The 25,988-nt window shown below is 56.5% G+C and overlaps 1 protein-coding gene across 1 annotated transcript; it reads left to right on the top strand.

The window, feature by feature from the left end:
* The first annotated feature begins 4,266 nt into the window (after positions 1-4,266).
* On the top strand, positions 4,267-24,327 carry ADAMTS8 (ADAM metallopeptidase with thrombospondin type 1 motif 8). Its single transcript, XM_022556241.3, has 9 exons — positions 4,267-5,596; positions 13,065-13,304; positions 14,094-14,229; positions 14,764-14,931; positions 15,701-16,002; positions 17,987-18,170; positions 20,543-20,715; positions 20,839-21,014; positions 22,968-24,327. The coding sequence occupies exons 1-9, from the start codon at positions 4,544-4,546 to the stop codon at positions 23,536-23,538; spliced, it is 3,003 nt and encodes a 1,000-aa protein (XP_022411949.2). The 5' UTR covers positions 4,267-4,543; the 3' UTR covers positions 23,539-24,327.
* The last annotated feature ends 1,661 nt before the right edge of the window (positions 24,328-25,988 follow it).

Below are 25,988 nucleotides of genomic sequence, written 5' to 3'. Positions count from 1 at the left end.
TCTGGGCACTGGGTGTGAGAAATAGAATGAACACTTAGATTTACGTGCACAATTGTGAAGGACTGCCTCCTCAGACTTGCATGATGTGGTAGAAATTTCTAACTTTGGAAAAAGTTGCTCTGCAGTGGATAAATGTCAAGTTGAACGGTGCCACCTGCTGGCCATTTTGTGGTAAAGCAAACATGACCCAAGCCTCTTGTCATTCATCTTTGCGGCCATCGTTACCGCACGTAAGACTCAAAATGCGCAAGTGACTGGCCAGTTACGGTAGTGACCACAGATTGTCATCATAGATGCAGCCCACATGGATCTGGGGCGACCTTATATTTGGGGTGCCCCACAATGAGCCCAATACTTGGCAGTCAGTCATTGAATATACAAAAAAAGTTTGTTTGCTTCTGCTCGTTATACTAAAATCAATCAACGTCTGGTCAGCAAGCGAGTCGACGTCAATATCGGACTAAAGTTTGCGCGAGATCTGGTTCTCGGTGATGTAAATAACAGGATTGGGAGTGTGCCCACTGAGGCTGTCTGTAAACACTAGAACAGCCAGATGAAGGTAGGAAAAATAATCAGAGACTCGCTAGCGCTGCACAGGAGTTAGGACATTGAACTTAAAGTGGCCTCAAGAATATGAATTAAAGATTTTCCATATACTGGGTGAAGTTCCAAAGGTTCCAAGAGATAGAATATTTAGGACTAAGAAAGGATTAAGCAAATAAAAACACAGAGGAATGCTTGTGTACGTACAAGTGGCGCTCACAAAACCCTGCATACCAAAGGGAATACAAAGGCACATCAGCACAAAAGTGATGTCAAAAACCAAACCCGAACTACTGGGGGTCTGAGCTCACTAGTGAGACAGAGAAGGACCAGGAAATCCTCCCTCTGTTATAGGCAATGTGTGGGTCACAGCAATTAACCAAAGTTATAGAAAATGAACATGAATTGACGCAAAAAACGGTATTATTTTGTTTAGAATAAAAGAACTCTGTTTATATTTAAATGCCATCACAGGCTTTTGAGAAAAGCTGTTTATTCCCTTCTCTGAAATCGAAATCCTAGAGGCTCTTCCGGCTCTGTAATACCATGATTGAATCTTTGGTTCTAAACAAAGAAACACTAATTCAGTGTAGGGCATCATCACTAGAAAAATATTATATTTAATTAGTAGTTTATGAATGCGGCCTTAGTTAAGAACGCTGTTTCCACCACTTACTAACTGAGTGACCCTAAGCAAGTTATCTAACCTCTCTAAACCTATTTCTTTATCTGTAAGATGCCTTTTTCAGAGGATTGTCTTGATGGTAAAGTGAAATCATGTTGTGTGAGCTGTTCAGCACAGTGCCTGGCCCACAGCAAGCAGTCAAAAGATGGATGCTATTACAGAGGATTTAATGGAAATTAAATTTAAATGAGTCTTTAGAACATTGCCTGGCTTTTAACAGAAAGGTATGAATTGCAAATGAAATTTGAAAGCAATACATTTTTTTTAACTTCATGCAGTGGTACCATAGCATTTTAGGAAAAATTTTAACAGTAATTATGTGTCTTTGGGTAAGTCATTTAACCTCTGAATTTGTTTTTTCTCTGCAAAATTTGAGTGGAAATGGATCAGATGGCCACTAATGGATCTCCCAATTGGAAGGAGATTCTAGAGCTAGCAGAGCTTAGGATACATTATAAATTTATAATATATACTCTATAAATCTCTAGTGATAAGCTAAGAGATAACCAGTTACTAATAGTATGAGTTAATGAAGAACTTGAAATTCATAATAAACCTGTAGTATAAGGTACCATAAACATAAACTTCCTTTAATTATTTAAGGACTAATTAAATAATTGCTAGATACAGAATTAAAGACAGCTGTTTTGATTTTCATTTTTTATATAATTTCCCCTTCATATTCAGAGCAAGAAATTATGTTAAAATTCTTATTCCACATGAATCACAGACACTGAGTCTAAATAATCCCACATTCCAAATTTGAGGACTCCAAATTAAGGTCGCTCTACTGTAATTCAGAGGTCAACAAACTGTTTCTGTAAAGGGCCAGATAGTACATATATTTTAGGGGCGCTTAACCCTGCCCTTATAGTACAAGAACAGCCAATGTGTAGATGAATGACTGCAGCTGCTTTCCAGAAAAACGTTATTTATGGACACTGAAGTGTGTGGACATTTTCAAGCATCGTGAAATTTTACTGTTCGTTTTCATTTTTTTCAATCATTTCAAAAATAGGAGTGGCAAGCATCCTTAGTTTGTGTACTATAGAAAAGCAGGCAGCACGCAGGATTTAGCCCACGGGCCGTGGTTTGCCAGCCCCTGGTGTAATTATGCATTTTGGGAAGGAACGTGGTAACGTAGGAAATCCGCAACTGGCAGATCCCCCCTGGGATTTTCACTGGCCCGGTGTTGCATTTTGTTTTGTACTGTTTCCACCTGCCATTCTTCTGAGGGCTTTCGCCACAAGCCAGGGACCCCCTCTCAGTCCCAGCGGCAAGGGCACTAGGTGGAAGCATAGCTAAGGTAAGCCTGACACCTTGAGGATGCCGTGCAGGTGGCAGGCACCACCCTGAAGTTACCAGCAAGGTACGTACAGCTCCCGGGAAGGGTGGATCCAGAAGGGCGGAGGGGGGCCAGCCACGCACGCTCAGCCCAAAGTCCACGACCCGACCTCTCTCCAAAGGAACTTCCGAAGAGCTGTCTTTGTAGGCATTTCATTCTATCTAAAAACAACAACAACTCCCAGAGCCCTCCCAGCTGAAAGCAGGAGGCCCAAGGATGTCCAAGACTTTCCCTGGTCTGGTTAAATCTCCCACCTGCAGCCATTAATGTACACATGGGAGGAAGGGGACCGAGCACAACCGTTGCCTCCCCAGCGAAGGACAAAGAAAGAAAACGTAAGGACCCAATTACTATTGATAATCAGGAGTTCTACTGGGCGGCCGGGATTGGAGGGATGGTGAATAGGGGACTTTAGGCTCTAGGAAGCAAAGACCGGTGATCACAGTGTTACAAAAGGCCTGAGGCAAATGGGATTACTCATTGCCTGCCCCGGTCAGACTCCCCCAGGGCTGTTATACCATTGTCCTGGGATGAAGTGTTTTGCTCATTTATGGAAAAGGATTGAAGAGGCCATTCTTTCCATCCCCCTGCCTCCACAAGTGTTTCCCCAACACTCCAGTTATTCCTGTCTCGTAAATTATCCAGGAAAGAATTCTCGGGAGCATGATACGATAGAAAGCTCATCCTTCCTTTCATCTAACTCAAAGCCTTCTGTGTTTCTGAGAAAGCAGAGAGAGGGGACACTTGGAGGGAATTTGCCAGGACTTGCCCTGGGATTCTGTAGTCGCTAAGGAACTTTTGTGTCTGTGAGGGACTCCTGTTTAGGGGTAAGAAGCCCTGAGAGTCTCACATTCATGCTGATCCTGCATAGATGGTGACGGAGCGGAATGGGCTAAAATGAAGAAGGGGTGACCCCGACTGTGTCGGCACCGCAACCCAGGCGGAGAACTGGGCAGCTGGGGTAGGTGAGCCGGCCAAGGCCCTAAGCCCCAGGAATCTCCCACACTGACAACTCAGAGAACAACTCCTTAGAGAACAGGACCCTTGGCCCAGCCCAGACCTGTGCCATTAGGACTGGGGTGCCAGCCAGTGCTGCTTTTTGTGGTCTTGAGAGAGGACCGTACCATGCCCCTCTCCAGGTTTCAGCCCCTCTCATCCCAGGGAGGTGACGTTGTGGGACAGAATGAATCAACTCTCATACACTCTGGTACCCACAGCCATGGGCAGTGCGATGGGGGGTGGGGGTGCCACTTTTCTTGAGGTCCCCGGGCAGCTGAGCACTGTTCCACTTGAGTTTTCAGGGCCAGACACGAAGCCCCTGGAGCTCAGGTGCCCTCCTCGCCAAGTGCTTACCTGCCCCGGCGTGATTCCACCCTGCTGCCACCTCCCCTGGCGTAATTTACCCCCGTGCTGGGTTCTGCCCCCAGCCCCAGACCAGGCAGTCACAAAGTCCTTGGCTGCCTTGACCAGGTGGTATTGCTTGCCCCGATCCACAGCTTGGGGTGAAAACACCAAGTGCAGAGTGGCTTTAATATGACCTTTCTCGCCTCCCTCTTTTGCTTTACAATGAAAAGCTCTGGAACCTTCTCTGGAGATCTCTCTTCTGCAGAGTCGGATCCCCGAAGTGACACTGTCGCTGGGACCGGTGTGAGGGTCTCCTGGGGTATATGTCCCGGGCACTTGGCCTCAGAGGAGGGAGCGACTGGGGTCTCCCCAAGGACGCTGGTTGAGGGGCCTGTCCAGCACTGTAGGAGTTAATGTGGGAGCGCGTAAGCGAAGGGGAAAAAGTTGGAGTTGACACTTAAAGGGGGGCGGGGGGTGGCGGGGGAGCGAGCCCCGCTGACTCCTGATTGGTTTTACATTTCATCCAAATTTTTTTTCTCTCCTCTCTCGCTCCCTCTTTTCAGTTTCTCTCTCTGATCCCAGGGGAGGGGAAACGGGAATAGTGAGAGATCAAAAATAAACCTCTTATGTCAAAGCCGGGAAGGAAGTATAAATACGAAGGGCTCGGCAGCCCACTCTGTGCTTCCCGGGGTGGGGAGAAGGCAGGGGCGGAGGACGCGCACGCGGCCGGGGCGCCAGTTGCTCGCGATCGGCTGGGCGGGAGGGCGCGGGAGCAGCGGCAGCGCCGCCAGCCGGAGGGGCCGCCCGGGAACCGCCGCCGCCAGGCGCCCACGGGCCACGCGGCCGGCCAGCCGCCCGAGCTCCTGCCCGCGGGGACAGCGGCCGGGCCGTCAGCACCTGCCCGCGCCGGGCCCGCTTCCTCCATCGCCCGCGCCGCAGCCGCAGCCCCCATGCCCCGCGCCGCCCCCCGGTGGCCGCCGCTCCTGCTGCTGCTGCTGCTGCCGCTGCTGCCGCCGCCGCCGCCGCCGCCGCTCGCCCGCGGCGCCCCGGCCAGGCCTGGAGGCGGGGGGCCGGCCTCGGCGCTGGTGGTGCCCACGCGGTTGCCGGGCGGCGCGGGCGAGCTCGCGCTCCACCTGTCCGCCTTCGGCCGCGACTTCGAGCTGCGCCTGGCGCCCGACGCCAGCTTCCTGGCGCCCGAGTTCAAGGTCGAGCGCCTCGGGGGCTCCGGCGGGGCGGCCGGGGGCCAGCAGGAGCTGCGCAGCTGCTTCTTCTCGGGCACGGTGAACGGGGAGCCCGAGTCGCTGGCGGCCGTCAGCCTGTGCCGCGGGCTGAGCGGCTCCTTCCTGCTGGACGGCGAGGAGTTCACCATCCAGCCTCAGGGCGCGGGGGGCTCCTTGCACCAGCCGCACCGCCTGCAGCGCTGGGGGCCCGGGCGCGCAGCCGCCGCCCAAGCCCAGCCCTTGCCGGGAGCGCCCGAGTGGGAGGCGGAGAAGGGAGAGGGTCGGAGGCAGGAGGACGACGAGCAGGGCAAAGACGAGGAGGCGGAAGGCGCCAGCGAGCCGCCGCCGACCCTGGGGGCCACAAGTAGGACCAAGCGGTTTGTGTCTGAGGCTCGCTTCGTGGAAACGCTGCTGGTGGCCGATGCGTCCATGGCTGCTTTCTACGGAGCCGACCTGCAGGTAGGACTCGCTGTGACCGGAGACGCCGGTCACCTCCCAGAGTCTCCAAATTCTTCCCTTTCCGTCCCGCTGAGAAAACCCTTCCCGTTCCTCACCCCAGACAAGGTTCTTTCCCTTCTGAGAAAGCCCAGTAACTCCTTTCCTGACCCCTGACACCTGGGCTACCTCCAGCTCCTCCCATGCGTCCCTTCCAACTTAGAGGGCGGGTCCTGGGCTTCCTCCTCCCTGCTCACCCCCCTCCCTCACATCCTGAACTGAAAGTGGGTTTTAAAGCCCCCCCTCCACTCCCCAGACACCTGCCCCTCCCAACAGACATGATAAGTGAACATCTGGGGAGAACCTCCACCCCACCCCCACCTCTCCGCCCTCTGCTGTCTCCAGACCTGGGAGGCTCCCAGGGAGAGGCAGCTGGGATGGAAAGATTCCCTTTGCCTACAGAACTGAGGCTGCCATAAGTAAAAGACATTGTTTGCAGGGAGTTGAACCTGGAAAGGGGCTGCCCAACTTCTGTGTGCCCAGCTGGTTCTGATCAGGGGCACGGACACCTTGCCAACCTGGCGCTCAGCCCTGGCAGAACTTGGCAGTGCCGGCATCAGCACAACAAGGGAGGGGAACAGAATTTCTGCCTGCGGGCTCAGCCCGGGAAACCGAAGCTTCAGTGGAAAAGGGAAGGAGAAGGGGGTGGGGATCTGAACTCCTCTGGTGAATGTTCCTGGTGGAGCCAGAACTATCCTTGGTCCGCCCGAGCTGCTCTCTGCCCAGACACAGCTCTCTACGGAGCTGGGACAGGAAAGCTGATTCCAGGGGACAGCTCCTGTAGCCAGGCCATTTCCCACTAGATTCCAGGATGGTGCAGAATCAGCAGGAGGTGTATGTGTCACCCTACACCCCAACACCTCGTGAAGTGGAAGGGTTCCAGGAGAGGCTGCGCTTTCTCCTCCCTGGGGGAGCGCAGAACCAGAGACGTGCGCGGTGGAGAAGAACGGACCTGCCCAGCGGTCACAGTTTCCTGAAAAAGGCACCTTGGGCACTGCTGCACCTCAGTTGCTGCCTTTTCGGTGATGGCAGTCTTGGCTGGGACCCTATCCTAGGCTCAGCCTGTGCCCAGCTGTTGCGGGCACCTAGTGCTTCGGCATTCCCTATGCAGCATAGTCTAGACGAGGTGCAGCCGGCCCTCCAGCTCCTCGCCCCAGCTTTCTCACTCTGCAGTCACTGGGAAATGCATTCTAGATGGAAGGGTGGGAAGAGCTGGCGGCTCCCCTGGCTGCTGCTGGGCTGTTAAAGCCCCGCGGGCTCCGTGTGCGCTGTCCCGGTATTCAGTCCTCCCAGAGCACGGGGAGGCGGCTTGGAGCCGTCAGTGCGGTCTGCCCCCGGGACTGTGGGTCTGCACTGACTGAGTATCTGCTTCCCTGCCTTCCATGAGAGCAGGGGGAGGCACCAGCCTCCTTCCCTGACTCCTTTCCGCAAGCAAGTCCTCCAGAGGGCGGCAGGGCGGTGGGCCTCTCCGGTCTCGGGTGAGGATGGCTACTCCAGCGACCAGGGGCTCCATCAGAAAGCACATTCACCGCAAACCCAGAGCTGAGGGGCTCAGCCCCTCCCACGCACGACTCCTTTCTGACGGCTGCCTGAGAACCAGGAGGTAGGAAAGCCAACAAGAACACGGAGCAGCAGCAGAAAGAGAAATTTGCCTTTCTGTCTTCAGAGCCAGAATGTCCTCCCTGACATTTTCCTACCATCTCACTCTGAGCTCAATGCCCAGACACTTCAGATGCTGTGTGTTTGCCTCCAGCACACACTCGGCAGCTCCAGAGGTCAGAGCCATCTGAAAGCAGACGTGATTGCTGCCGCCAGGGCTCCCAAGCCACGGAAGCCGGGGGCTGGGCTGGGTTCTGCCCAGGTCTGCTGCACCAGACAAGTTGACTTGCTCTTTGCAGAGCCACCCAGGAGCACTTCCACCCTCGTATGACCCCTGGCTGGGTGACGCAGAGCACGCTTGCCCCCTCTGTTCCCCCTGCACACACACAGGTTTCTGGACCACTCACAGACTGGCACCTCTGCAGCAGCCGGCTCCCTCGGGCCCGGAGAGCGCGTCGCAATAGGCATCGGGCACCTTGAAGACTGAGGTCCTCTCCCTGGGCGGGCGGGGGGCTCCCTCTCTCCTTGGGGCCAGCCCTGCCGCCTCCGCCTCGGTCTCATCACGTCACTGCCTGCATCCTGCTGTCGCCACGCTGGGGTGGGGCAGGGGCCGAGACACAGCTGTCTCTATGACTGGCCCCTGGCCCTCTGCTCCGACCGCTCACAGGCTATGGAGGTGCCACAGAGCAGACCTGAACTTCTTAGCTCCATTGCCTGGAGCTTCCTGGCTCGGCCAAGACAGGAGTGGATGTCAAGGGCCGGTTCCCCACGACCTTGCCTGCCCAGACCCACCTCCCCAAATGGAGCCTAGTTCTTTACAAGTAACTCTCCGAGGGGCCTCCTGGAGACTACATTCATACGGACGGAAAAAGCTTCGGGGTGTCCCGGCAGCGGGGGTGTGTGAGGAGGGTGAAGAGCGCCTTCCCCTCACCTGTGAAGTGGGGCGCCTGCACTAGGTAATCGACTCTAGCCCAAACGTCGACGAGGCTGCTTCGTGGTGAGTCTTCTGGAAAGTTCAGCACCACGTGGAGAAGCCACCCGCTGAGTGCTCAATCTGCAGAGTGGCTTCCACGCACCACCTGGGTGGAAGTGCCTGTGGAGGGGCAGAGGAAGAAAGGCCAGCTCTCGCAGCACCCGGGTGCGGTGCTGCTTCACTGAGCCGTGCCGTCTCCTGGGCACCTGGAGGGTGTGAGGCCCTGGCTCCCCCGACGTCATCCACGCTGTGGGACTGGGTCACTGAACCCAGCAGCCCAAAGACGTCCAGCCGCAGTGGGAGGCCCGGTCCTGAGAAGGAACCGCCTTCGAGGCCAAGAGAAAGAATCATCCGTGCGCAAGGCTGGTCTCACTGCTAAGCGACAGGGGAGTCTTCCAGACTCTGTACACCTGAGTTCAGTCAGTCCCTTGCCAGGAGGGGCCCTGTCTCCCACCTTCTTCTCTGGTTTCAGAGTTAAGGAGCTCAGACAAAGGGGGTGTCCTGAAAGGAGGGACCACCTCGGAAGAGACCGTTAACTCTGTCTGCATCCGGCCGCAGCTAATTGTCCCCTGGATGAAACTGGAGCAGGAGAGGGGTGCGTGGGGACCGTGCTGTGCCCCAGGGCTGGTCTGGGAAGCTGTCCTTCCAGGGCAGCGGCTGCAGCCTGAGCTTCTGAACTCGCTGCTGAGCAGGGAGGGCCCCCAGAGGAGCCCAGAGTAGTCCCAAGATTCAGGCTACTAGCAGGTGGTTTCCGGGAAGGGCCAAGTCACAGCCATTTCGTCTCCCCTTGCCCTTGCCCCCTGGGGAAATGTCTCCCCGGCCAGCCCTAATACCCGAAGTGGCCAAGTACCCCGGCTTGCCCAGCACAGCCTCCATCTAGGCCTGTTCGTTCTGGCATAATTATTAATAGTCTCATCTTTCACTCTGAAAAGTGTCCTGTTTTGGATAATAACAGAAACAGACACATGCCCGAATCTCCACAGGCCACGTTATATGCATGTGAAGTATGTTCCCCCACTGGCAGCAGACCAAGTCTTCTCCATCCCTTTGGTCTGCTGCCGTCAGAATGATGGACTCTATGAAGTATTTCCCAAAGAGAAGGCCCTAGTATTCAACGGTCTTTGATTCGCCACTTCCCCCTCCCCCCCGAGGGGGGCGGCAGGGGGAGTTGGGCAGAGACAACGTCAGGGGCACCCTGGCTGGCTGGCTTGCACGCTTTGTCCGGGCTGTGCTGCAGTTTTCCTTGCAGCAGCAAAGAGGGTGGCAGTCAGTGCCGTGATGAAGAGCATAGACTTTGACAGGAAATAGACATGAGTGGCCTTGAGCGAGTCACCCATTTCTCTGTACCTCGATTTCCTCACCAGCCTGACAGGCACAGTTATACCAATGTCCTGGCAGTGTCTGGAGGAGATGGTAAAACACGGAAGGCACCTGACCCAGAGCCTGGCACATAGTAGGTGCTCGGCGAAGCGTGGCTGGCGCTAGAGATGCCTTGGGTGATGCATTTGTCAGAGCAGGAGGGCAGGGCGGTCCCACGCCGTCAGAGCCAGCCAGCGCTGTGCCAGCTGTGCTGTCGCACGCAGCACAGGACCTGCCTCTCAGCCTCTGCTCTGCCTGGACTGTGTCCACTGGGCCCCTTGTGGTGCTGAAAACTGCGTGCTTCGGCGATGTGGCCTTGCCCCTCCGCTGCTTGGAGGATGAGGACGGATGAAGGACATCTGTGCAGGACCCTGTCTTTTCTCCATCTCTTCTTTCCTCTCCCTTTGCTTCTCCCTCCTCCCCAGCAGTCTCAGGCCCCAGAGAGATGCCAGAAGGGAGAGTGATGGCCCCGTTGCGGAGGCCACAGAGTTTCCACGTTACCACCCCTCCTCTCCCTGCCTCTCCCAGGCGTGCTGCGAGGAGAGCGCTGGGCCCACAGCGTCAGGGATGACGCTCTGAAGTGACGCTGCTGGAAGTGTGTTTGGCCTGGGCCCAGCCTTCGCCAGACTCCCGCCATAGCTGGCCTTGGCTGCACGGGAGGGAGCTCCGGGGGAGGAATCTCCTTGTTTGTGTCTCAGAGAATCAGAGGGCTATGTCCCAGCCTAGCTGGCGGAGTGTCTTTTTGCTCCTCCAGGTCCTGGGGGCGCCAGTGGAGAAGGAGGCCCCCTGAAAAGTGCCCACCTTTCCCTAAGGAGACCCAAGGGCAGGAGATCCCCGGGCCATCCCAGAGTCGGGTTGTCTGACCACCCCGGCCCGGCTGGCCCTGGGCTCTGACCTACCCGACCTGGCTGTGGGGAGGTTGTCTGCTGGGGGCCCCGCTGCAGCCCGCAGCCCGCACCCACGTGGTGTCCAGGGAGGTATAAATCGACAGGGCGCGGTAGAGCAAGCCAGCTAACCTTCTCCCTGACTGGCTCCTGGGCCCATTCTCTGTGGGACTGGAAGTCAGGCCTGCCCTTTTGGACCAGGAAATGGACTGAGAAGCGGGGGCTCACAGACTCATGGCTGCCCACCCGCCCAGGCCCAGTGGCCCTTCCCCCAGGGCGCTGTCAGATGCACAGGGAGCCGGGCCACCGTTCCTCAGAGGAGCTGATGGTGGCAGGGCATCCCGTCCCCAAAAGTGCAGTGAGGCAAGACAGAAGGGGAGGTGAGCCAGACCAGGACTGGGGACTTGAACAGAAACTCTGGCGCACACAGTCCTGGCAGCCCTCTTGCGATGGGAATTATCTTCTGAGAAAGCAGCCAGAAGGACCTTCAAATGTCCTCCCGTCTAACCTACCTCCTGGAAGGGAAATGGCTCTCAAGCCAGCTCGGCCCCCTAGTTGTTACTCGGTGTCGGGAGAAGATGCCGTGAGCTGCCTGAACTCAAGCAAGGAGACTCCAGGAACCTCGGTGTCGGGATGCGCGCCCGTGCCGGCCTTTGTGTAGCAGTCTGTACGTGTGCACCTCTGGTTTTCGTCGGGGACGCGCCCATCACATGGTCTCTGCTAGTCTGACCAGGCAGCTTGGGAACCGGACCCTTCCGAAACCTTAGGTCTTCAGTTCCTCATTCTGAGCCTTCGGGGACTGCTTCGGAGCATCTGGCATCTCTCATCTTCACACCTTCTTTGTAAGACATCAGCTCCCCAGTTATGAAATTGTGAAGGTGGGACTGAAAGGAAGGCCTCCTGTGAGGAGAGTTTCAGGTTGTCTCGGAAGAAGTTCCCGGAGTTGGCCCCTGGTCCTTCCTGGGGTAGGAGGCCCCGGACGCAGCAGAGGCCTGGAGGAAGTAACCCCAGCAAAAGCTGCCGCTCCTCAGCCCTCGCCCCCAGTTGCATACTGATGTAATTGCTTGTTTCCCTCAGGAATCCAGCTCCAGGGGCTGGTGCCAAGTTTCAGCTTTGCTGATAAGATGTTTACATCAGCCTAAACATAGCTGGAGTGCTTGACACACTAAGTAACCTGCCAACCCCTGTTTGTAGGGCTTAACTTACAAAATATCTGGCTGGTCGCCTGCGAGGTGAACAGACAGATCCCATTCACCAACAGTGGGATTCGTCTAGAACTCCCACACATGGCCTCAGCCCATGGAATGTCCGTCTCTAGCCTTTCACCCTCCTTTCCTTCCTTCTTCTCCCACCTTCCAGAACACAGGAGGGAAGAAAGAGAGGCCACAGGAGGTGGTGCCCTAGGGAGCAGGGAGGAGGGCTGGCTGGAGGCCTGAAGGCCTGTATGCCTCTGCCCCATTCGTCTCCTGTTCTGCAAAGTCATCCAAGAGGACTCCCTTCTGGAGGCCCTGGAGGCAGAAGAGTGAGCCCCATCTGGCCTCCCCCAAAGCCTTGGGAGCAGTTGGCAGCCCAGGGTTGGGGCAGAGGCCAAGCACCGATGTCAACTCCTTCAGCTGGCCTTGGTGGGAACGGAAGCAGTGGGAGGCTGAGCGCCTGGGTCTCAGCGACCCACCCGATTCTCTCCCACCCCAGGCAGAGGGGAATAAACCCTCTGGGCTGTCCAGGCAGAAGCCAGGGGGCCAAGCCCTGGGAGACTTACTGAGAAGAGTGTAGACCTCAGAGACAGACACGCTTGGGCTGGCACTCCGGCTTTAAGAGTTGTGCGGCTGTAGACAAGTTATTTAACTTGCGAGAACTTCCACTTCCTCGTTCGTGAAATGGGGATGACAATCCCTACTTCCCAGAGTTTTTGTGAGCATTTAATGAGGTGACACGTGTACCGTCTGTGACTGGTGCAGAGGAGCTATTGTTAGGAGTGGTCATCAGAGCAAAGTTTTCCCATCCTGAAGAGTAGGGGTTGCCCCAGCAGACATCAGGAAAATTCTCAACGGATTTTAACCTTGAGCGCTCAGATAGTTGCTTCTGGGCTGAGGGCGGAGAGGGAGTGCGTGGCTGCCAGGGAGACGGTTGGTGTCAGGGTTAAGGTAGAATAAACAGTGCAGTCCACTAGAAGAACTTTCTGTGATGATGGAAATGTTCTGTCTGCTCGGTCCGATGCAGTAGCCACAAGCCATTCACGGCCGTTGGTGCTCTTGAAATGTGGCCAGTGTGGCAGAGGAGCTAGGATTTTAATTTTATTGAATTTTAATGGATTTAGATGTCCGTGGCCACATGTGGCTGGTCAGGATGTTAAACACTTAAGCTTTGGAGCCAGGTGTTCTGGGTTCACACGCTGGTTGACACACTAGCTCTGGGACCTTGGGCCACCTACTGAGCCGTGAATTTCTTATATGTACAGTGAAGGGAGGTGATGCCAGGGCCTCGGGGGTTTTGGGAGCCTTCACCGAGGTGCTGCGTACCGATGCCCAGCACACAGGGTGCATTAACTCGGCGTGACGGCAGGGGCGGGCGGCAGCCAGGAGATTTACCCCTCCCTCTCCACCCCTCCTTCCTGCAGAACCACGTCCTGACGCTGATGTCTGTGGCGGCCCACATCTACAAGCACCCCAGCATCAGGAACTCCATCAACCTGATGGTGGTGAAGGTGCTGATCGTGGAGGATGAGAGATGGGGCCCCGAGGTGTCCGACAACGGCGGGCTGACGCTGCGCAACTTCTGCCGCTGGCAGCGGCGCTTCAACCAGCCCAGCGATCGGCACCCCGAGCACTTTGACACGGCCATCCTGCTCACCAGACAGGTCCGCGGGCCCCTGGGAACCGGGGGCGGGGTGGGAGGGCGCGCCGAGGGGGCCATGGCCGCCCAGACACGGGGACCGGCCCCCTGCTGGCCCCAGCCAGACACCAGGAGCCTCGTGCGTGGACAAGAAGGGGGAGGTCACGAGGACGTGTACGAGCTATTTGCGAGGGAAGGAGAGGAATTCCTGGGGGCTCTGCTCCAGAACTTTGTGAGCAGCTGTCTGCTGAGGTCATAACAAGAGGAAACGGGCTCAAACTGCCCGGAGAGCGACGTGGAGCTGGAGCTAAGACAGGAGGTCCAGCTGCAGCGGGGGTTAAAGGCGGTGGAGGTAACCGGGGGTCCCCTCAAGATTTCCCCAACGGCAGGAGGCCTGCCCATCTCCCTGGTGTGGTTTAAACAGATGGCTTCCTGAAGGCCAGCAAGTGTGATCACGTGTGGAGACCCTGCTCACCCCCCAGGCCGCACGCACAACCCCAAGGCGAGTGCTGCGTTTTTTAGCCCCACTTTATAGCTGGGGAAAGCGAGGCACAGAGCTGCCGCCCCGTGGCAGCGCCCGCAGTCAGGCCCCGGCCACCTCGCTGTGGGGTCCACACCCTTAACCACCGCCAGGCTATCCCACCTCCCGGGACAAGCTTTGTGAGTCTCCGGCAGCCCGAGGACATGCCGACACAGAAGGAGAAATGGCCTTTGGGGAGAAACAGGGATTTGGCTTAAAACGTGTCCTGCGTCTCCGAATGGGAAGGGTTTCCGTCCTGTGTCTGTCCTCACGTCCCGCTCTCTCCGCGAGCAGAACTTCTGCGGGAAGGAGGGCTTGTGTGACACCCTGGGTGTGGCGGACATTGGCACCATCTGTGACCCCAGCAAGAGCTGCTCCGTGATCGAGGACGAGGGCCTGCAGGCGGCCTACACTCTGGCCCACGAGCTCGGTAAGGCTCGCCACGCCAGAGGCCTGGGCTGCTGGACCGGGTGGGAGGACCGGCCCTCCCGAGTCCAGCCAGCGAGGCCCCCCCAGGACCCTGCCGCCTCTCGGGGCCACCCCTCCTCGTTCCGGCAGGGTGACTCTGCCCTCGTGCTGTCTCCACCCCCACCCTGAGCACGGGGCCATCCTCGGAGGTCACCAGGGAAATGCCAGCGCTCGGGTAGAGCCATGGGGCCGCATCCCGGCTAAGCAGTCAGGATTCTGGAAGGTCAGCTACCGAATGACTGACACGAGTGTGAATCCACACAGGCCCCGGCAGAAAATAAAGGAACCCCGGTGTTCCTGGAGCTCTGAGCAAGCTTCCTGGGAGAGAAGAGGCAGGCAGGGTGGGCCGGGAAGAGTCTCTGAGGAATAAGTGCAGCGCCGTGGTGGTCCCTCGAGGAGCTGGCGCTGTGTAGGCCTTCAGAGGCCCTCTGCCCCCTGGGCGGACGGCTGAGGGCAGTGGCGACGCTGGGTGGACCGCGGGTCTCGTCCTCCCCAGGGCACGTCCTCAGCATGCCCCACGACGACTCCAAGCCCTGTGCTCGGCTCTTCGGGCCCCTGGGCAAGCACCACATGATGGCGCCCCTCTTCGTCCACCTGAACGAGACGCTGCCCTGGTCCCCCTGCAGCGCCATGTACCTCACGGAGCTCCTGGACGGCGGGCACGGTAGGTCCCCCAGGCTCCTCCCCGGCCAGCAGCCGGCACCTGCAGCGCAGACGTCTCGGCCTGGGGGAGACTCAGGAGCTGTGTCCCCGCCACCCCGCCGGGCTCAGTGCTCTGACCACTGCACAGAGCATGCCCTTCCTTGGCCCAGCTTCCAGCAGCCCCTTTAGATTAACCCACAGGGCAGGTGGAAGGAGTCTGAGAAGATCTGTCTGGAGGAGGTGGGTTCGAACAGAGCTCGAAGGAATGGAAGAATTTTTGTCGTGCAGAGGGGAGAAGGGAGCTTCTGGCTGGAGCGATAGATCACAGGGGTAGCGTGCAAATGGCAGCGAGGCAGGAAGCGCCCCGTGAGGGCGAGGAGTGGGGCGAGGTGCTTGGTGAAGACAGCCTGGCTTGTTGAGTAGGGCAGTGAAAACACAACTGCTTCTTGATTCTTGATACAAAAATAGTAGATTGTCCAACATCAATACTTTGGCTTTATTTCTCCTGGCCTGGTTTTTAGGAGTCCATTTACATCCGCAATTATACTGTGACCTAGGTTAGTGTTACGCTTAGCTGGCCTTCCCTCGGTAAACACTGAATGCGTATAAGATGTTCTGGATACCAAAAGAAACGCAACCCTTAAAACAAAAACTTGCTACCGATAGTCAAAACTTGGAGGAGCTTCTGTGGGTGACTGAGTGCTGACAGTTTGTAGGCGGAGGTCAAGGAGTCCTCGAGTGTGATTGGGGGGGCGGGACCCCTCCTTCCTATTTCTCTGCTTCCTCCACAGGAGACTGTCTCCTGGACGCCCCTACCTCGGCCCTGCCTCTGCCCACAGGCCTCCCAGGCCGCAGGGCCCTCTACGAGCTGGACCAACAGTGCAAGCAGATCTTTGGGCTGGGCTTCCGCCACTGCCCCAACACCTCTGCTCAGGACATCTGTGCCCAGCTCTGGTGCCACATGGATGGCGCCGAGCCCCTTTGCCACACGAAGAATGGCAGCCTGCCCTGGGCGGACGGGACGCCTTGCGGGCCCGGGAGCCTCTGCTTGGGTGGCAGCTGCCTGCCTGAGGAGGAAGTAGAGAAGCCCAAGGTGAGGGACGGCCACTGGGAGTGCGGGACAGGGAGGGGGAGGGCTGTTTCCAAGGAGGAAACCACACTTGAGAGCCGTGAACTAAGAAACTTTGGGCCTAGGGGCAACTATGAGGAAAATCACTCACCTTTGGACAAAGCAAAGCATATTTATCTAAAGCCGAGAGGAGCTGTTCAAGACTGATGGATGACGTCAGCAGGGCTGCGGGCATTTGGGGGACTCCGCCTGTGGGGCTGCCGCGGAGTCGACTTGAAGGCCTGTGAGGCTTGGTGCTAGGTGTGGAACGCTCCAGCGCAAGAGCAGTCGTGGGCACGCAACAGACAGAAGCCGTTATGAATTCTATTATAAACAGGTAGCGTGACAGCAGAGGAGGGACATCCAATCGAGAATGAGGGGAAGGTATTCACATCCTACCCGTGTCGGAGCCGAATGCATACCTAGGGGTCAGGAGGGTGAGAGTAATTGTGGGAACTCCTTGCTCAAGGAGGAGGGAAGGAGGAATCAGAGTCACCTCTGACCAGGCAGAGAAAACCTGGCAAAGACAAAAAGGCAATGCCAGTGAGAGTTTTTAAATGATTTGCTTCTCTGCCCTCTGCTCTTAATACATCCGAACTGTGAGGCTGATCACATTTCTCGGCGAGTCACTGAGCCATCTGTGAAACAGCATCCACCGGGTTCGCAGCCTGGGCCCAGCCCAGCTCTGAATCACCAGGGTGGCCTGTGCGCTCACCCTCCTCAGGGCTGTCCTCGGGGGTGCTGCCGTTGCACTGAGGCCCGGGAGCCCGCGTGGGCGGGGAAACCACATGCTTCTTCTAAGCCTGAGCCGGGACGGGATCCACGGATTCATTCTCAGCCCCCTCCCAGCCCACACCCCGACACTGAGCTTCTCCCAACCCTGTCCTATAGCGTGCGCTTCACACGTTCCTGAGGGGAGAGGCAGGGAGGGAGCCCATCCAACCTTTCCCAGCACCACAGCCAAGCCCAGTACAGGGAAAGGTGGCCAGAAAACGATCACGGGATGATGCTTATCACCTATTTTTAAGGGGAAAAGACAGATCATAAAATACTGTGTATATATATATATATATATATATATATATATATATGTATGTATGTATATGACAGAATCATATCTGTGTAAAATAAAACCTGGCACCTTCATGATTCTATAGTCAGAGCAAAGGTACAAAAGGATATTGATGAAAATCATGTCAGTCGTTTCATCTGGGTAGTGGTATTTTGTAAGCGTTACTTTCATTTTTCCACCTTTCTGTATTTTTCATTTTTTCTATGAGCACGTATGACTTCTGCAACTTTTTAAAAATTATTTTCATTTCGAAAACTTAACGAACCCACCCAAGGCAATGCCTTGCCCTCAGGGTCAGTTGTAAAGTTGGAAGCCACTCTAGTTTATTTCCCAGCACCATCCTACCCCTGGACCTGGCAGCTGGCAGACTCGTGGCCACACCTCCTAGAGCTTAGTCCTTTAGATCAGAACTTACCCGCCTCAGCACTGGTGGCATCTGGGCTGCGTGCGTCCCTGCTGTGGGAGGCTGTCGTGCTCGTGGCTGGATGTTTAGCAGCACCCTGCCCGCCACCCGCTCGAGGCCAGCAGCCTACGCCCTGCCCAGCTGGGACAACCGCAGGGTCTCCGAACACTGCCACGTGTCCCGGCTGATGGAGAGCCGCTGTGTTAGACCCAACCTTATTCCCGTAAAAGTGTTTCACGCAGCAACTCCTGTTGAGCACCTTACAAAGGGCAGGGCACTGTTGTAGACACCAGGGGGCCAGCCGCGAGCAAGGCCAGCACAGACTGTGATCAGGGAGCCGCGGCTGCACGGGCCACACAGCCCCTGCACAGGTGAATCAGGCAGTTTACCAAACTGCGTGCGCCAGGACGGGCGCAACTAGGTGAGGAGGTCACACCAAGAGCCGAGGCCTCCTGCCCTCTGCTCCCCACTCAGCGCAGCCTTGTGTGTTGCAGGCCGTGGTGGATGGAGGCTGGTCCCCGTGGGGACCCTGGGGAGAATGTTCACGGACCTGCGGAGGAGGGGTACAGTTTTCACACCGCGAGTGCGAGGACCCCGAGCCTCAGAACGGAGGGAGATACTGCCTGGGTCAGAGAGCCAAGTACCAATCGTGCCACACGGAGGAGTGCCCCCCTGATGGTAATCGCCACACCAGCCAGAGCAGCTGCTGTGTTGCCTGCAGCAGATCCCCAGAGGACTGCGGGGGTCTCCCGGACGCAGAGCTTTCCTGGGTGCAGAAATAAGTGGTTTAGAGCAGCCCCTGGCGACCCAGGACCGCTCTCCCTGTCCGGGGAGAGCCTGGCAAAGTCGAGGAGAGACACTGCCCTGGTCTTCCAAGATGCGGAGATGGAGGGCGTCACTCCCAACCAAACTTACTCATTAGAGCTGGGGGAGGGCTTTGCAGAGGGGCGAGTGTCTAGGATAACGTCTGAACCCTCGTCTGTATGCAGAATGGAGGCGTTTTCCAAAGCCAGGGTCAGAGCCAAACCTCCAATATCTTTCCAGCCAACATCCAGCTCAGGGCGGAGGGAAGATTTCTGCATCTGACCCTAGCGCGCATTCCCCCTGAGAAGAGTTGCCCATCTCCCCTTGGAGCGTGGTAACTGCCTGGCAGCCCCTTCTTGGGAAGCAGCCCCACCTCTGCCTCTCCTGGGGACGTCCTCCCCAGTGCCTGCTGGAAAGCCCACACATTAACGCAGGGGCAGCAGACGGTGTGAGAGCAAACCACTGCAGGTCTTTTCCCCACCATCCCATCCAGCTCCCCTTGTGCAGCCCCAGGAAGTATTGGCAGGCAGCAAACGACAAGCAGAGAGATGCATCCAAGCGCAGAGGCGCACTGGCATTGGAATGGTGTCTAATGAGGGAATCTGGAGGCTCTGCAGTTTTGCAAGATGAGGAAGATCAGTAACGGCACGAAGCTCTAGAAACTCTGCCCTGGAACTGTGAGGGTCTGCCTGGCACACGGGTGAAGCGTTCCTGGGGGAATGAGAGAGAGAAAGAGGGGAGGGGAATGAATATAGGCATGAGGTAGACACGGACTATAGGCAATACCATGATTTCAGGTGCACCGGGACCAGCCATCTCAGTCAGTGAGTGTTTTGGTGCCTCTTGTGTGGATAGAACTGGAATAGGTGTTATAATGGCATAAGAAGCATGTTCTCTGTCCTCAGGGAACGTGCAGATCTTATTAGAGATCCAAACCCCTTTTACAGAGCAATTAAAGGTCAATCTGTGAGGCACAGACCCCAGACCGACAAGGAATCCAGAGCGAGGAGAGGCCTGGCCTGGCCAGAAGCTTCTTGGGGAGCCAGGGCTGAGCGGGGCCCGGAGGGCTGAGACGGTGATGAAGTGCAGGAGGACGCGCTGCGATGGGGGCTAGGGTCCCCCCCAGGGCACAGCTGGGCAGAGTGGGCCAGCGTTTCCAGGCCAGCCAAGGGTGTGTAAAAGCTAAGATAGCCTCAGGAGGCTCTCTGTGCTGGCTGTCCTATCAGGTCACCGGGGAAGCTTTTCCAAACACAGAGGCCCAGACGCCTCAGGTGTCCTGACTCAGAATCTCAGGAGGAGTGCACGGCCACCTGGGATTTGAAGCTCCTCAGACCATGCAGATGTGCAGCTGGCGTGGAGAACCTCGGTAGTAAGAGCGGGTTTAACTTCAGGATTGTGGAAGGGAAAAACCCAGGTCTTAATTCAGACAGATTGTTCTGGAGGCAGCCTGCAGCAGGACGGGAGAGGAAGCAGGCTGTGTGTCGGAGGCTGGGCACCAAGTCTCGCAGGAAACCACAGGCCTTGGCTTGTGAGCAGTGGACTGAGATGCTGACAGTGGGAAGGAGACATTTAAAATCACAGATCGTCCTGAGTAGAGTACAGGACTTAATGACAGGTTGGAAATAGTGGATGTAGATGCGCAAATATTCAGAAGATACCAGGGTTCCGGTCTCAGGCTGGAATGTGGTAGCATCACCAAATGAAAACCCAGCCAGTTCTTCATATGGAGAAACCATATGGAGTTGGGCCTCGCTGAGCTGGAGGTAATTGCAGCATCTTACAAATGGAGCTCCCCCAGAGAGACCCAGAATTACAGCAAGTGGGGTGGAGAGGCAAGGTCAGAACTAGAGACGTAGATCTGGGAGCCTTTGGCCACATGTCCACGGAGGTCAAGATAAATCACGATCAGCAGAGGCCCAAAAACATAACTCCATGTGTCGTTCCGTGCTTCCCCCGTCCCCACCTAAATTTACTCATCTGTAAAGCAGAATTAATATTCTCCCCAAACGGGAAGATATTTTCCCCAGAAAGCCCAGCTGAGGCTGGCTGCTCCTTTCCTTGCCCCGTGAGTCAGGCCTTAGGTTGGTGTCTAGGAAAGTTGGGCCCAGGTGACACTGGACCTGGGTCCTCGGGTTGGGTCAAGTCCGGGAGGAAGAAGGGTGCCCGGAGTCTCGGCATTTCTCCCGTGGGGTCCTCCTTGCTTCAGCTCAGCCTGTTAGCTCCATGCCCTCTCGCCCTCATTTCAGGGAAAAGCTTCAGGGAGCAGCAGTGTGAGAAGTACAATGCCTACAATTACACGGACGTGGATGGGAACCTGCTGCAGTGGGTCCCCAAGTACGCAGGGGTGTCCCCCCGGGACCGCTGCAAGCTGTTCTGCCGAGCCCGGGGGCGGAGTGAGTTCAAAGTGTTCGAAGCCAAGGTGAGGGTCCTTCTGGAACTCAAGTGCACAGGTGGGGAGGAAGGCCCCCTGGCCTGAGCCCAGGAGTGGGCGGCGTCAGTGCTCACTGGGCCCTCTGACCGCCCCCTCCCTCCCCCACTGCAGGTGATCGACGGCACCCTGTGCGGGCCCGAGACTCTGGCCATCTGTGTCCGTGGCCAGTGTGTCAAGGCTGGCTGTGACCACGTGGTGGACTCGCCTAGGAAGCTGGACAAATGCGGCGTGTGCGGCGGCAAAGGCAACTCGTGCCGGAAGGTGTCCGGTTCCCTCAACCCCTCCAGGTGGGTCTCTCCAGAAGTTCTGTCCCTAGCTGCTTGAGCGGACTGGGCTTTGGAGTCACAGGGGCCTAAGTTTGAATTGTGGCTGCTACTCCATCCCCGTGGAGCACTGAGCTTCAGTTTCTTCATAAAACGCGGCATCCTCTCTATCTCAGAGTCACTGTGGCGAGGCACGAGATGGGCAGAGCACTTGGCCTGGGGTCTGGCCCGCAGAGATGACGGCTCTCAGGGCAGCCAGAGGCCACATGGATAGGGATGTATCTTCTATGAGTCAACTGGCAGTAGAGCTACACTGAGTAACCGGGACCTTTGCCAGAAAGCAGCTCTTCCAGGCCTGCTGTGGGAAGGACATTTCACCCTAATCTGGCGGGCCCTGCCCTTTCTGCAGGTGGATCTTCAGAAACGGGGGCCCACAGGGGGGTCTTGGCAGCCTCGGGGCTTCATGGATCTGAGAACTCCAGACGCTTTCTCACACCTTAAAGCCACACGTTCATAAAGCTCCTGTATCTGTTCAAGTGCTTTCACTTCTGTGGGCTCGACGGATTCCTAAAATAAGTCTATTGGGGCCAAGACCGTTACTCCCCTTTTACAGACGAGGAAACTAAGGCACAAAGAGATTACATGACTCTTCCAGGGTCACAGTGGTAGGTCATGGCGGCCAGAGGTGAGCCTAGGTTTGTCCATTCCCGGGCGGTTTTTTCCTGTCCCACACACACTTCCCGGGGAGGAAGGGCTAGGGCCTGCGGCCACACTGCGCCCCTAGCCGGCTCCCTCACTCTCTCTCCTCTCATCAGCCTCAGAAAACAGAATCCGCCTGTTTGGCAGACAACTCAGGAGTCTTTTCAAATTTAAACTCAAAGGATATAGGAAAAAGAAGCACGGGGTGTGGGACAGTCAGACATTGAGTCCCTTCCCAGAGCTCTCTCAGGCATTAGACGTGGGGCCTGGGGTCCTTTCTCAGCTGCCCAGTGGGCGCGAGGCAAGGACAGCAAAGAGCAGCGTGCCTGTGCTCCTCAATCCTCCTCACTCCCCTCCCAGCCTACGAAGCCAAATACTTCCACCCCAAAAGAGAAGAATAAGAATTAAGGCTGGGCTTCCCCAGTGGCGCAGTGGTTGAGAGTCCGCCTGCCGATGCAGGGGACGCAGGTTCGTGCTCCGGTCCGGGAGGATCCCACATTGCTGCAGAGCGGCTGGGCCCGTGAGCCATGGCCTCTGAGCCTGCGCGTCCGGAGCCTGTGCTCCGCAACGGGAGAGGCCACAACAGTGAGAGGCCCGCATACCACAAAAAAAAAAAAAAAAAAAAAGAATTAAGGTTTCTCCATCCCACATAAAGCCCCAGACCCACGATAAAGTTGAAACATTTTCCCCAAACAGCATCCCAGCACCCCAGACAGCCCCGCTCATGGTGCTGGGCACGCCCAGAAGAAGGCTCCTCAGAGCAGGCTGTGTTGCCCTGCGCCCTGCCCTAGAGCCACGATAACCAAATACCAGCAACTGATGGACTCTAAGAGGTGGCGTGAGGCGTCCGTCTGGTCAGCTTCTGGAATCGGTGTGTGGATCAGATTTTTCCACATGGGTGTGAGCTCTGGGATGAAAGTGGCCAAGCAAAGTTTACACCAGTGCAAGGCGCTGCACGTGCCTGAGATCTCTTTTCAGCCAAGAGCCCAGGTTTGGCAGCAACAGCTCAGCGTTCACCCCCTCTAGGCTGCCTTCCCCTCTGTGCTATTGTCGAGATCTAAACTCCAAACATTTGAGATAGAGCTCCCAGGCCAAGCAAAAGTCCCGGTGTACCAAGTGTTCCTGTCGGCCTCCGCAGCTAATTTACTGGGCACTTTGGGGCGACTACTTCCTTATTTGCTTGCAGACTTTTGTCTGCCCACCCCCAGTCCCTGCATGCTGACTTCTTGAGTACCGGGCTGGGGAGCCACGGGTCCTAAAGGTGTCTTCCTGTCATAGTTATGGCTACAATGACATCGTCACCATCCCAGCCGGCGCCACTAACATCGACGTGAAACAGCGGAGCCACCCAGGGATCCAGAACGACGGCAACTACCTGGCCTTGAAGACCGCCGACGGGCAGTACCTGCTCAATGGAAACCTGGCCATCTCCGCCGTGGAACAGGACATCCTGGTGAAGGGCACCATCCTCAAGTACAGCGGCTCCATCACCTCCCTGGAGCGGCTGCAGAGCTTCTGGCCGCTGCCTGAGCCCCTGACCGTGCAGCTCCTGACAGCCCCTGGGGAGCTCTTTCCCCCCAAAGTCAAGTATACCTTCTTTGTCCCTAATGACGTGAACTTCAGCATACAGAGCAGCAAAGAGAGAGCGACGACCAACGTCATCCAGCCCCTGCTCAACGCGCAGTGGGTCCTGGGAGACTGGTCTGAGTGCTCCAGCAGCTGCGGGGCCGGCTGGCAGCGGCGGGCGGTGGAGTGCCGCGACCCCAGAGGCCAGGCCTCCACCACCTGCGACGAGGCTCTGAAGCCTGAGGATGCCAAGCCGTGCGGAAGCCAGCCGTGCGCCCCGTGATCCGGCGGGCGGGCCAGGCTTATGCTCATGGACTCGGGGCGCGAGGTGCAGACCAGGGTCACGCTACGGTGACCCCACGTCTGGGGGTGGCGTGGCCTGCCTACCCAGGCCCCCCACTGCTGCAGCTGGGCATGAATCCATGGGGGGAGGAGAGGAGAGGAGACAGACCACAGATGCTAATGTCTACTATCTAGTGGGTTGGACCTTGCTTGGGTTCAAGTAGAGGGCATAGGTTGAAAGGTAAAGAGTGCTCTCACGGACCCAAAAAGAAGACTCGGTCAGCCTGTTTGCAAAGGACTAACAAAGTTAAACGAAAAAAGTTATTTCTACTTGGTTCCCTCGTTAAATAATCTACCTCAGAGGGGAAAAAATTAGTCAAAGAGAGATGTGGAGTTGGGGTGGATGGTGAGTGTCAAAGCAAGCACTGTAGCTGCACCCCGAACTCTCTTCAGAAATGACCAGGAGTGTCTTCAGTATTAAACCCATCGCCTGGAGGGCTGCGAGTCGCAGGACTGTGGAGAGCCCCGTGTTCTCAGGCTCCCACCTGCAGGGGTGGATCCATTTCAAGTATTTATGCAAATGTGTCTCTGAACTAAAGTGTGATCTTGCGCCAGTGGAGTGGTCTGATCTGGTTCGGTATTTCTTTGGAAAGAGCAGGGGACCCAGGGCCCAAGGACAGAGGCTAAAACTAGGTCGGCTCACCTTGAGCACAGCCAGGGAAGCTGGCACCTTGCCTGCACCTCTGAGGCCTCCCCCGAGTTCTCATGTCTGCTGAATCCAGGTCATTCAGGCAAGTCTTTATCTGCATAATCTAGACCAGTGGTTCTCAAACTTCAGTGGGCATTAGGGTCATCTAAAGGGCTGCTTGAAACACAGATGGCTGCGCCTCACCCCAGAGTTTCCGATTCAGCGGGTCAGGGGCCTGAGAATCCACATTTCTAACAAGTTCCCAGGTGACGTGGAGGCGGCTAGTTTGGGGACCGCACTTTGAGAACCACTGCTCTAGTGGGAACTTCCAGCTCTGAGGTAACAAAACGTTATTCTCGAGAAAGCCCATGCCACTCCACTCTGCATATGCCCTCATCCTCACATTTACATACTGACCAGGCAGAGATACAAGATTCTCCTCGCATCTGAGGAATGCTGCACCTGTTTCCAAGTAACATCATCCCAATGACCTCAGCTCCTTCTCTCCACGCCAAATGTCATTCCCCGCTCACAACTCTTTTGACCCAGGCAAGTTGCAACCGTCCCAATCAGCCCTTTTACATAGCCTGACCGTCCCCACTTAGCCACCTGAAACCTGCCTGAGAGCCTCCCAAACCCCATCTTCCCTCCATGTCACCTCATCTCTTCCTGGTCAGATGAAGCCCCCAGCTCGACTTCCATATGGTCTGGCGTAGAGGGAGCTCAGTCCTTGGTCATAGTGGGCGAAAAGGAACAGACGACATCAAGAAATGACATTCTAGGGAAAAGGAGGAAAATATCTAAATTTGCATCGTCCCTTTTCCTGTCACCATTGACCCCACCCCCCTTGTCCTTCCCTTTAGCTTTCTCTCAAGACCCCTTCAAGTAAAAAGTGGCCTGGGCAGAGAGGATGCTACATGGAGCCCTTGTGTAAATGAGGAAAAGGTGCCCGCTGGGAGGACTCGGGCCGTTGGGACACAGGCAGGGCAAACAGGCAGGGATTTCAGCCCGTACCGTGCCCTCAGCTGGTCGTCTTCTTGTGGTGCACACTCTACACGGTGGCCGTGGACACCACTGACCACTTTTCCCCGACTGCCGGCCTTTAGTGAGTGGGAGGCTGGGCTTACCTAAGCATAAACAGTCACACACACACTGACATGTTGCTGACGACCAGGAAAGCTAGATCTGTCCTTGCTGTGAACCAGCTTTACTGGGATGGATCGTATGTTCCTGCAACCCTTCATCTCCTTCCATTTCTCACTCTCCCCCGAATAATCAAGGCCAGGTGTGTCCCCATTAACCACCCACGCCAGTCCAGCTGTGCCATACCTAGAGCCTCTGCATCATTACCAGGCGCAGAGCTTGCCCTGGAGTTCAGCTGGCAGCTGGGCTGCTGATGTGCAAAGCAGAAAGGAATCCAGCTTGGCTCTTCCTTGCTGTGTGGCCTCAGCGACGCTCACAGAATACGTACTTGTTTGTGTCTGGAATCTCAACAGCTGCAGCTCAGGGACTCAGGAAACAGATCTGCCTACCAGAGAGAGACCACGCCATCATTTCCCCCAGCCTACCACGACCACCCTTCTAGCCCAGAGAAGGGAAGGTTGCATTTCCTCTGCTGAGAGCTTGCATTTTCCAGCTAGAGTTCCTCGCAGAAACGGCAGTGGTGCCTCCTCGCGAAAGTCCACGAGGCCCTGACTCAGCAGGTAACTTGGTCATTCCTCTGGATCCTCCGAGCTCCTGCCAGAAATATTTCAAAGGTGGTA

The sequence above is a fragment of the Delphinapterus leucas genome, chromosome 7 (genome assembly GCF_059928025.1).
Source record: "Delphinapterus leucas isolate spDelLeu-1000000601 "Yukka" chromosome 7, BTC_Dleu_Yukka2, whole genome shotgun sequence".
Taxonomy (NCBI): domain Eukaryota; kingdom Metazoa; phylum Chordata; class Mammalia; order Artiodactyla; family Monodontidae; genus Delphinapterus; species Delphinapterus leucas.
This window is presented reverse-complemented; position numbering and strand designations above follow the sequence as displayed.

Bases quoted from the DNA above. Each gene is read 5' to 3' on its own strand.
- ADAMTS8 (XM_022556241.3), top strand. From the start codon at position 4,544: ATGTCAAAGCCGGGAAGGAAGTATAAATACGAAGGGCTCGGCAGCCCA. The intron at 5,597-13,064 runs GTAGGACTCGCT...TCCTTCCTGCAG, and splicing joins TCTACGGAGCCGACCTGCAG to AACCACGTCCTGACGCTGAT. The intron at 18,171-20,542 runs GTAATCGCCACA...CCCTCATTTCAG, and splicing joins GGAGGAGTGCCCCCCTGATG to GGAAAAGCTTCAGGGAGCAG.